At 35.2% G+C, this 12,495-nt stretch overlaps 1 protein-coding gene across 1 annotated transcript in view; it reads right to left on the bottom strand.

The window, feature by feature from the left end:
- The window catches only part of DZIP3 (DAZ interacting zinc finger protein 3), a 95,297-nt gene that overhangs the window by 65,087 nt on the left and 17,715 nt on the right, over positions 1-12,495 (bottom strand). The window contains exons 3-5 of the mRNA XM_044919686.1: positions 11,419-11,488; positions 8,356-8,511; positions 2,910-3,026 (exon numbers count right to left, since the gene is read on the bottom strand). Of these exons, the coding sequence (XP_044775621.1) occupies positions 2,910-3,026; positions 8,356-8,511; positions 11,419-11,488 (343 nt within the window). The remainder of the gene's footprint in view (positions 1-2,909; positions 3,027-8,355; positions 8,512-11,418; positions 11,489-12,495) is intronic.

Below are 12,495 nucleotides of genomic sequence, written 5' to 3'. Positions count from 1 at the left end.
AGTATACCAAGCTTAATTAAATATCCTAGGCCTATCAAAAAAAAAAATGAAATCTTACCATTTGCAACAACATGGATGGAACTAGAGGGTATTACACTAAGTGAAATAAGTCAATCAGAGAAAGATAATAGTCATATGATTTCACTCATATGTGGAATTTAAGAAACAAGAAGAGAATCATAGGGGAAGGGAGGGAAAAAGAAAAGACAAAATCAGAGAGGGAGACAAACCATAAGAGACTCTTAACTATAGGAAACAGACTGAAGGTTGTTGGAGCGGAGGTGGGTGGGGGGATGGGGTAACTAGGTGATGGGCATTAAGGAGGGCACTTGATGTAATGAGCACTAGGTGTTATATGCAACTGATTAATCACTGACCTCTACTTCTGAAACTAATAATACACTATATGTTAATTGAATAAAAAATAAATATCTTAAGCCTACTTAGTAATTATTAAAAATAGTAAAAATTATCATTATATTGTCAATCATCTAGTAAGAACAACAGCAAATACATTTTAGATGTATTTGACAATTTGACCCTGAAGAAAAAGGATAGTTGATAATCTCAAAATAAAACATTAGAGTTTGATTAAAGAAAATGGAAGCCATCAGGATTTATTGTCTCCTTCCCCCTCCCACCCTCACATGCTACAAATGGCTAAGATCTCCATACAGAAGTAGTAATGAGTACAACTATATTCTGAGTACCCTGAGACCTTCTGAATATGGGGGTGGGTCTTGGAGACTCCAGACCCAACACCCACTGTACGAATGCCAACTTCCTAGTTTTGATAACATAAATTGTTATGTAACCTGTAACTACTGAGGAAAACTGAGTGAAGGGTATGCCAAGACCTCTCTGCACTTTTGTATTCTATAGCTATATTTTTGCAACTTCTGTGCATCTAAAATTACCTCAAAAAGTTTAAAAATTGTCCATGAAGAAAATTATTATACATTCTGTTCATAAGCTCTCTACTAACTGAAAATCATAACTGTATCTTTTGTCACATTAACTTTTTACAATGAGACTGTCCCATACTATAAACAAGATTTTTTTTCAAGTACACAGGGATGATAAGCATCTACAGGATATAAGTTTTCTTCTTTACTGATCTAACTGTATTCTCTTACCTAGCAGAGTTCTCATGGCCAACAGTACACATTTATGAGGTAACTGGCTGGAGTTAGAAGTTTGGCTTCAAATTGATCTCAGTGGAAATGGACATGTGTATTTGCTCTCAATGAACCCATGTAACTAACATCTAACTGGTTTCCATCTTAAAATTCCCATCTTTGCAGAGATGGTAAAATGCAGTTCACAGAATAGACACTTAACACAAGACTACATGGGTTTGTATCCTGACTCCACTACTTACTACCTGATGAATTAAGCAAGTTGTTTAACCTCTATGCTTCAGTTTCAAATCTATAAAATGGGAATAATGAGGTGGGGTGCTTTCAAAGCGTAAATGAGCTAATCCTTACAAAAAGTGTCTGTCATATAGCAAACATTAAAGAAGTATAAACTATTATTTTGTAACTTAAAAAAAAAAACTGGCTTCATAAATAATATGACTGAGCCTTTGGCTCATACAACCCTAAAAAGAACACTTTGAGGATAAAATGTGGAATTGTGGTAATGCTACAATTACAAGTACAAGGTAAAGAACTCAGGAATTCAGAGATGTAGGCAGTACATTTCTAACCAGTATGCTCTGCCCTTTCCTTCCCACCTTCCCCCCCCGCCAATAGCAGAGATTATTCCAAGTATTGGAACTAAATGGATATAGAGATATTATTGACAACTGTCCCCTGCCCTCACGCCACCTCCTACAACGAAGTTGCCCCACCTATCCTCGGCAGTCTTGAACAGGGAGATAAAGCAGTAGGCTGCTCTGATCATGACAATTCCAATTCTGCTCAACAATGCTACCAAGAGAGGGATCTCCTCCATTTCCTTATGTAAGACTCATTTTTGAAGTAATGCCTAAATACAGCAGGCTAAACAGTCAGCATCTGTTAATGTTGATTTTATATTCATTTATTTTACTGCTTGGCAACCTGGTTAGTGGGAGAAAGAGATCTTTAGCATCCCAGAAGTTTTTGGGAATACTTGTTAATGCAAACTCCCTTTTGTTACCTCTTTGACTCCATGTAGAACTCCTTTAGGGTGGTATATATCACCGCTTAGAACCCTCATCCTGAGAGTACTAAACAAAGATGATTTCTCCACTTCCTTGTACCTCTTAGGGATTTGGTGTCTTTGGCTACCTTGGTTGGTACCTAGGTAGTCCTTTCTTGAAGATAACTCTAATCCATCCTCTACATGTGTGCAAAACTTAGTTTACTTTACGAATCCAAAGCATTCAAAGAACTGATTTTTTCCTTTTACTGTCCTATACTATTGGTTCTGATTTTTGATGCCAGTTTCACTTTTCCTTAGATTTTCTATTTATTTCTAAAGTATCATTTGATACTGAACATATTAAGCATATCTTGTCAATTTTATCTCACATGAGTACTCATTAACAGATAACAGAAGTTCCAATTTTTACAAATATAGAAATATCAGGAGTTGATTAATAACTAGGAGGAAAGGAAGGAGTAATTTCTGAAGTTTATAACTCTCTGTTTCAAATGGGAAAGCCCGTGTTTACTAGTTCAAGTTTCTCTTCATTTAAGATGAACAATTTTATGGTAGGGAAGGGGACTAGATTCGGCTCATTACAGAGATGCAGTCATAAAGTACAAGACACAGGAAGGAAATCAACTTATGCATACCTTTTTTCCAGAGGTAAAAGGAAAATACAAATTGGTCTATACCTTAAAACAAGGATTGCACTGGCTACCCTCTCATTGGAAAATGTTGTCCAAGTCCACTATTTCAAACTTTCAAACACTTACAGTATAATTAGTGGCCTGAATGTTCCTAAGCGCTGCTTCCAGTTGTGTTATCAAGAAACGTAAAGTCAGAACAGGAACAATTTCCTCCCCATTCTGGCTGTTAGCTGCAACTTCTCTCTGTGGAAATAATTTGGTCAAAAATTTCTTTAACTTAAAGCAAATATCTACATACATTTTTATTATACAAGTAATACACGCTAGTCGTAGAAAATCTGGAAATGATTTTTTAAAACTCCACACTATCGGGGCACCTGTGTGGCTCAGCTGGTTGAGCATCCAACTTTTGATTTTGGCTCAGGTCATGATCTCAGGGGTTGTGGGATTAAGCCCCAAGTTGGGCTCCTCGCTCAGCAGGGAGTCTGCTTCTCTCTCTCTCCCTTTCCCCCTCCCCACTTTCTCTCTAAAATAAATAATCAAATAAATAAATAAATAAATAAAAAAATCTATACCACCCAGATACAACTGTTCTCTCATTTGTTTGATTTTGAGTAGTCTGACAAATCTTTGTAACTATTTCCTCAACACACTTAAACAGCATTCCTATGCCTGCCAAGAGTTGGCCACATCCACTCCTACTTTAGAGGAAAGTGGTAATCTCAGTTTATTCTCATACTTTCTGTTCTCTAAGCATGGCTAAAATTTTCCTTCCAGCCCTGACCTGTAAGAATGCTGACTTAATTCCAACACCAGGGCAAGGCATCTTAAGCTGCAATCTGATTGGAACAAAACTAATATAGGATTTATTATACACCATACTTTGTTATTTATATGGATGAAATGAAAAGGAGGACTATGTCTTATCTTTGTGTCCATTTCTCAGTGCCTTGTACCTACAAGTGCTTCACTTAAATTCCACTATGTGTTTAACAATGTATTATCTGTGTGGAAAGTTTAACCTACACTTTCTTAACATGGTTTCTTATATACAATACTTCGTTTTTCTCCTAGATAGCTAGATACTTTGTCTCACCAGCACTCAATTAATGAACCTCTTCTCCATCAACACATACATTCCCTAAAGTAATCCACTGTCATGTTTTTAAATAATGTTTTTAAATAATGTCTACTTGGACAGTTTCCAAGTTTGTATTTCCAGCTCAGAACTATCACTTGAATTCCAGACTCATTTACCCAACCAGTTACTCAACAGTAACTCTTGAATTTGAGTAAGCATATAAAACCTAACACTGAAGTTCCAACTCCTTTAGAACTAAAAAAGCTGGAGAAGATATAAAAACTGTTTTTTGAAAGCAACAGAAAGCTACCAAGGCACTGAAAATCTCTGGGGCCAACATTCAGAGAGAAGGAAAGCCTAGAGACATGAGATTGACTTTTGTAGCCACTTTTCTCCTTAAGGCAATCGCCATTTTCAGTTGTGGCTGAGAAGCTGGGATGCTAGGCAGTTTTTAGCCAACTTACAAAGCTGGGGGGAAAAACAGAATGCATTACCTATCAAGGATGAGGGACCCTGGAAAACACTTCATCCTTTTGTTGGGACCTTGAAGAAATATACCCTTAGAGTAAGAGTGTCAGTTTTGGTTCCAGCTTGAATGCAAGTAGTTTATTTGGGAGGTGCAGAGAACAATGGTAGGGGAATAGAGATGTGATACAGGGAAGGGAAAACAGGCTTTAAATTGATAGGTATGTTATTTTATTTATTTATTTTTTTTTTAAGAGAGGGAAGTGGGGGTTGGGGGAGAGGAAGAGAGAGAATCTTAAGCAGGCTCCATGCCCATCATGGAGCCTGATACACGGCTCGATTTCACAACCCTGAGATCATGACCTGAGTCGAAATCCAGAGTCAGACACTTAACTGACTGAGTCATCCAGGTACCCCACAGGGTGTGTTATTTAGTTATCCACAATGGGTGGCTGGATACACAACAGAGAAACTCAGTAAAACAGCGAAAAACACAAGCCTCAGTATTATTCAACTCCAAGGGAGAGAAAACTGGGATATTTGCAGAACAACTCCCAAGGCTTATTGACTGAGAGGTGATGGGGTGATGCAGGAGTATTAATTCCTTGGGACTTCCGAACTGCCATGAGAAGTACAGGTCTTCTGTAGTTCCAGGGGGAAAAAAAGCCTTAAGGCATAGAGAAATAGACACTGAAAACTGGAAATTGTCCAGAGCATACTGAAATAAGAGGCCAAGGGGCCAAGGGTTATGTGCAGGGCACGGATAGTATCTACTACAAAAGGTAAAGCATAAATAGACCCTTCTTCACAAAACAGAAGCTTAGAATCACCTCAATCCCCAGTTGAATTAAGTGATCTGCTAGAAAAGCACATTACTAAACAAAGACTTTGTCCAGTTAAGGAAGGTTGCTCTAAACCAACTCAGGCAGCCACTGCAAGTAGCAGAATTCTCTATTATCCTTTAGATGACTATGGAATTAGTTTTGATGTTTTTATGTTCATTCATGATTTGGGTTATCTTTGCCTTTTTAAGATTCTTACCAGGAATTTATCAATTTTATAAAACAAGTTTTGGCTTTATTGACTTTCTCTATTTTATTTTCTTATTTTATTTCAATAGACAGATATCTTTACTACTTCCTTCTTTTGACTTTGTTTTTAATTTGCTGTTCTTCCATTAATCTCCTGAACTTTATGTTTAGATGATTGATACTCAAATTTGCTTTTTCTAATATTTGCATTTCAAGCTATAAATATTTTTTGAAGCACATATTTTACTTATAACACAAGCTTTGATATATATTTTTTATTCAGTTCAAAAATTTATCTAATTTCCACTGTCATTTCTTTTCTTACCCATGGGTATACCTAGAGGTACATCTTAAGAACAGTGATTTTTTAAGTTTATCTTTCTGTATTGATTTCTAGCGGTTAGAGAACACGCTCTACATGTTATGATTCTTTGAAATTTGATGAGACTTGCTTTGTGACTAGCACATGGTAAATTTTTGTAAATGTTCTGTGTGCACTTAAAAAGTATATATATTCTGCCACTGCAGAATGGGTGTAGTGTTTTGTGTTTGTATGTGTGTGTATGTGAATTAGATCAAGTTTGCTTTGGTTCCACTAATTTTGTGTTCATGTTGTATCACTTATTAAGAGATCATGTTAAAATCTCCTACTGGGATTCTTAATTTGTCCAATTCCCCTTTAGTATTATCAATGTTGTCATCTTATACATAACAGTTCTGTATGCATTTGGGTCGACTTCTGGAATTTCTCTTCTATTTTCTAGACTTGTCCATAAAGTCAATAGCAAGTAATACAATCTTGTAGTTATGAGAGCTTCATAGTAAGTTTTAATATCTAAGTGGGCAAATTCCCAGCCCTTCTCCCCTACACTTCTCTTTTATAATTTTCTTGGCTAGGCTTCCTTTTATTTCCCATCTAAACTGTAGGATTAGCTTTCAGTAATAACAACTCCAAAAACCCTTTTGTCACTTTTTGATATGTGATACTTACAAATTTTAATTTAGGGAAAACTGACAGCTTTATCACACTGTATCTTCCTACGTGTATTGCTTTCTATTTGGTCTTCTTTTCTTACCTTTATTAGAGTTTTAGAAACCTTCATTTATAGTTTCAATATAGAGTATTGATTTCTAAACTTAATGTGAAGAAAATCAGTGTGTAGATACTTGCTAAAATGCAGACTCCCAGACCTACCTCCAGAGATTTTGATTCTTTAGGACTAGTATGGAGTTCAGATAGTCTCATGTAGGCAGCCTAGGAAAAACTTTGAGAAACACTAATTTATATCTTGTATATTTCTTACGTGTTTTCCTAGGTATTTTACTTTTTTGGTTGCTAATATTCTTCTTTCATTTTTACCTTCTAATTGGCTATTGTTTGCATATAGGAAGGCTACTGATTTCTATTTCTTGTTGTTGTTGTTGTTTCTGGGTAATTTCCAAAAGATAGGAGGGAAATAGTGGCATTATTCCACAGTTTCAAACCAGAATTTATACTGGTAAATTATCTCAGTTAAGGTTATAATTGTATGTAAAGTCTCTGGATATTTGTTTGAATTTTTAATCATAACCTATGGTGTTTTGCCCCCAACTAAAGGCTACAAAGAAATGAGAACATTTTCTTTAACTTTGAAAAACTCCATTCATTTAAGAACTGATACCCATCTTGTGCTGAAAGTTTCATAAATTATACAAAAAAACTAATTCCAAGACAGAAATCTACAATATATTCTCTAAAGTATTTATTTTACTCATAAATAAACAAGCTTTGGACATTGTTTTTATCTTACATTTTTTAAAAATTTGTCAACATTTTACAAATTAGAAAAACCAAAAGCAATCCCCTGTCCCAGGGTGGCATGTTATGGGTTATTAATAGAATAAGAATAAACACTAGACCTTATAGTCAACGGTGGCTTACTAGCTACTAACCCACATTACCACCATTATTCTTCAAAGACTAGCACCAACTAACTCTATTTAATAGAAGTCTACAGTCAAAGCTGACACCAGAGCCCTTCACAAAAAGTAAGATGGAGATTTCAAGACTTTAGCTGCACTGCTGTGGGAAGGGAGGGAGGGAGGAAAAGAGGGAAAGAGTCACTGTGAAATAATAAGAAATATATACATGGATATTTGTTCCTAGTTCCTGGTAATATTTGGTCTTTGATCCTGGTTCCTGACACAGAGTTCCTAAAACCCCTGGAATTTCTTGGGTGATAGGAGTATCTTTTGTTCTAATGAGGTGACTCTCAGTAGGCCCCTGGATAGGGGCTGGTCACCAGAAACACCAAGCCATGATTAGAAGCTTGGAGCTTTTAGCACTATCCCCCATTCCTAGAGGGGGAGGGGCTGGGCATTTAATTAATTATTGATCATGCTTATATGATGGAGCCTCCATAAAAATCCTTCAAGTATGGGGTTCAGAGAACTTCCAACTTAGTGAACACATCCAAATGCCAGGGGAGTGGCACACCCCAACTCCAGAGACAGATGCTTCTATACTTGGGACCCTTCCAGACCTTGCCCTATGTATCTCTTCATTTGGCTGTTTTTTAAATCCTTTATCATAGCCTTTATTATGTAATAAATTGGAAAATATTAAGTAAGTGTTTCCTGGAGCTCTGTGAGCTATACTAGCAAATTACTAAACCCAAGAAGGGGTCATGAGAACCTCAATCCATAGCCAGCTGGTCACAAGTATCGGGGACAAATGACTGTGTGTCTGAAGTCAGAGCAGATTTGTGGGACTGAGCCCTTAACTTCTGGGATCTGATACTAACTCTAGGTAGACAGTATCAGAATTGAATGGACTTGCTGGATACCCAGTTAGTGTAGGAGAGCTGGCTGATGTGGGAATAAATCCACACATCTAGTGTCAGAAGTATCGTCAGTGTAGTAGTAGTGTGAGAGTAAAGGAACATAGTATGTTTTCTCTGGACAGTCATATAGAAAGAGCTGTACTTCGACCCCAAAGAACAAATTATAATCTTACCTGCATAATTTGGAAGGAAAAATTTTCTTGTAAGAACTTCTTAACGTGAGGGACCACACCTTTTGGTAGAGTATTAATTGCATTCAATAATTTCTTCACTTCCAATAGTAAGTTAACAGGGACAAGATCAGTAGGTGTGTCCTTTTCTTGTTTACCCTAGAAGATAATATTAAAAATTTATACAATTATACATATTCTTATTACTCTAATATTAAGACCAGCCAAAATATTAAAAAAAAAGAACAAAGAGTGGGGCCCCTGGGTGAGTCAGTCGGTTAAGTGTCCAACTCTTGATCTCAGCTCAGGTCTTGATCTCAAGGTCAGGAGTTTAAAGTCCCACATTGGGTTTCATGCTGGGTGTGGAGCCTACTTTAAAAAACAACAACAACAACAAAAGTGCCTTTATATACTATAGGTAGATAACTGTGACAGAGCGATAGAAAATCCAAGTAAGAAAAAGACATTCTCGGGTGCCTGGGTAGCTCAGATGGTTAGGTGTTTGCCTTCGGCTCAGGTCATGATATCCAGGTCCTGGGATCAAGCCCCACATTAGGCTCCTGGCTGGCTCAGCGGGGAGTCTGCTTCTCCCTCTCCCTCTGCCCCTCCCTTTCCCTCTGCCTCTCCCCCTCCCTCTGCCTCCCCCCCCCCCGCTTATGTGTTCTCTGTCTCTCACTCAAATGAATAAATAAAATCTTAAAAAAATTTTTTTTAATTAAAAAAAAGAATAAGACGTTCTCTCTGCTTTCAAGGAACTTAAAATATAGCAGGAAATTTAAGACCAAAACTCAGGAAGCTTTAATATACAGAAGGCCATCATAAATTCATTTGGAAGTTATAAATTAAATATTCTAAAATAGGGATAATTATACCATTTTTAATAGGTAAATATCTAAATATTTAATATATTTATATATTTAAGATATTAAATAGGGAAATATCTACAATTTAAGGCTTAAATGTGAATTAGGCCTCAAAAAATGGTTGCCCTTGAGAAATACACAGAATGCATTGATCCACTTAAGGCATAAAAAATGCTAAGTTTAAAATATTACATAGATTAGTCTACATAATAATATGAAAGCTAGATCTAAGAGTACTTTTTACATACGTGACTGATGCTTTAGTTACTAAACACACAGCATACTGAAAATAAATAGAACTATAATAGTTTAAATTATAAACAAAGTAGTAAAGCAGAATGACTCTTAATTCAGTCAGAACTAAGTCATACTAATCTTGGGTCTACAGGAACTCATTCTTACAGACTTAATAAGCCATCATTAATGGCTAATCAATAGCTATATAGTCAAGTCCTGCTGGATTGTCTATTAACATTAGTTGTGAGGAATGGGTGGGCAATGGAGAAGCACCTGGAACACATGGATGATGGACTTCCTTCAAACCTTAACAAGATACCACAGTTCCTATACCCTGTTTAAACTTTGGGAATATGAATAAGTTGATGCTGACCTCTGAAAATCAGAAAAGACAGCTTTTTATTATGGAGGCCATGTAAAGCTTGAGTCACTGAAAATGCCCTGGGGGCAGGGAGGGGGTGACTCTTTGACCATTAGTCAGGTCTAACGGACCGCAATTACCCAGGAAAGTGACTAGGAATCAATAAAGTCCAAAGTAGGACTATCTGCCTACTCTCCCCTTCTGGGTTTGAGTCTTAAATTAAGATTCCACCATCCCCATCAATACCCAACAAATAACCTTACATTATATTTCATTAAATGAAAATTATATCCAAAATGTAGGAAAGTGTTAATAGTTTGCTAAATCTCAGCAAAGGGTATATAAGTATTCATTTTATTATTCTTGAACTTTGCTGTAGGTTTGAAATTTTTCAGAAAGTTTACAAAAAACTAAAAAGCTTCCACAATGTAACTAGACAAACCCTTCAAAAGAATGACCACTGTCAGTAGTGCATACATTTCAAACAGTCAGTTCTGCAGTCAAAAGTCACCACAAAATCCTAATGTTAATTACCAAACTGATACACAAGCAAGATTATGGCATGAATAAAAATTTTTAGTAGGATATACCATAAACTTCATGCTTATTAAATATTTTCATCTTATTATAAATACAATTTTTAAGTTAGTGGTCATAAATTGTCTAAGTACAATTTTTTAAGCCAGTTATCAAAATATTTGATGCTCAATCCATTTCGCAAAATTAATTTAGCCTCTAAACCAAATTCAGGTCAAAGTTTTCACCTCCTTTGACTTCCGTATTTCCAATTCTATATTTAGAAATGTATTTTCTGGATCTAATCCTCCCTGGCTCAAGTGTACATCGCTATGTACATCTGCATATATTGTATTTTCTCTGCAACATTTTTTACAGTGATAACCTCATGCAGGTGAATATGACTATTTTATGTTTATGTATTTTCTTGTTACTAGATAACCTTTATAAAATTTATTACAATGAACACCAATAATCACATAAAACTATGTGTAAGGTTAAAATTGCACTAAAAAAATCCAAATAGCTCTTCATCCATCCTTCATTAAATATTAGCACATGTGATATTCATGTATGTGTGTATATATACATATTTTTTAAGCTACCATAAAATATACTGTCATTGGCAATATAAACCTTATATTAATGCATACTTTATTATCTTTCATTTTGAACTGGAATTTCTAACAGTAAAGATGATAAAAACAGGAAAGAGAATTTCAAAACAACTCTGAAATTTACTAAATAAAATTCTGTGTGTGTGTTTTCTTGGTATGTGCATAGTTCTCATTTTGTTTGGATTTTGCTTTTAAAAGACAAGTAAGGGATTTCTTAAAATTGATTATTGTGATGTTTCTGGGCAAGTCAATTCAATCACCTACCAGTTTTAACTTAAAGTGAGAATTCGTGCTTATAATAACAGAATTATCAATTATCAGAGAGATTTAATTTTGACCATAATTTTACTTATGAAGGAGAGTCACCTCCAAATTCTTAACAGATAAATAAACTGACTAGATTTAGAATTACATTGCATATATAATTACTCATTACTAATTAACAATTAATGAAAATTAACTCTTCTCTTACCAGTTGGTCAGTAGATTTTTCTACCTTATTCTTGATTTCTTCCTTAGTCTGCTCCTCCACAGTTGGATCCCTACTTTAAATGAAAAAGAAAGGTGTATTCAGGGTATCTCCTTACAAAGAAAACAAATTGTAGTAGTAAAGAATCTAACAAGTGAATTTGTCTGAAAGTTCAAAAGTGTAAACAATGTGTTTCAAATCAAGACCAATAATAGTGGTAGGTATCATACCTTTAGGGACTCAAAGGGTAAAAGGTATGCTCTGCCCTTACTGGCTGGTGGCAAACAGAACAGCTGATATAAAAAACTTTTCTTGAACAGACACACGATATACCAAAATCATGGGAAAAAATTAACTTTACAGCAATGTAAAGGAAAAAGGGTCTTAAAAAGGCTGATGTTTTGTGTGTATGCATGTGCATGCGTTTATGAAGATAATAAAGGTTTGGAAAGGATCTTATGCAGATCCTTTTATTTATTTTTTTTTTGTTTCAGGTTCCTGGCCTTACAGTTATCCAGTTTTCCAAAATGATTTTTTTAAATTGAGAGAGAATATCATATCTAAAAATTAACTATTTTTGTAAAAAGGAATAACTTGACAAGTTTTGCTTCTGACATTGGTTTGAAATGTGAACATATGCAGTGTTACATACAGAACTAAAAAAATTATTTATAAAATTGCTTTTGCCTAAAGAACCATGATATAGGGCCCATAATATAAGAACCATAACATAGGATCATATAGGATTTATATGATCTTCTTAATTCTATACAATAGCAGAGATAAAACTGAGGTGAGAAACTTATATCAATGGATTTACTCAGCATTGTACTTTATAAAAATTATCCTATCTTACTTCACATTTATGTATTCATTTCCTAGACAATCATTTATCATCCACTATGTGCCTACTGATTTTATCAGGGGAAACTGGGACAGATAAATAGTATAGTATTATCCACACAGTGAAAGTTTCAACAAAAGGTGATTTATACATACAAACAATATTTCACAAGATGGTTCTCAGTGCTCTTTAAAATGTCATGGCAAAAAAAACCCTCTTAACTGTCTTTTCATCCA

This window comes from Neomonachus schauinslandi, chromosome 1 (genome assembly GCF_002201575.2).
Source record: "Neomonachus schauinslandi chromosome 1, ASM220157v2, whole genome shotgun sequence".
NCBI classification, from domain to species: Eukaryota; Metazoa; Chordata; class Mammalia; order Carnivora; family Phocidae; genus Neomonachus; species Neomonachus schauinslandi.
This window is presented reverse-complemented; position numbering and strand designations above follow the sequence as displayed.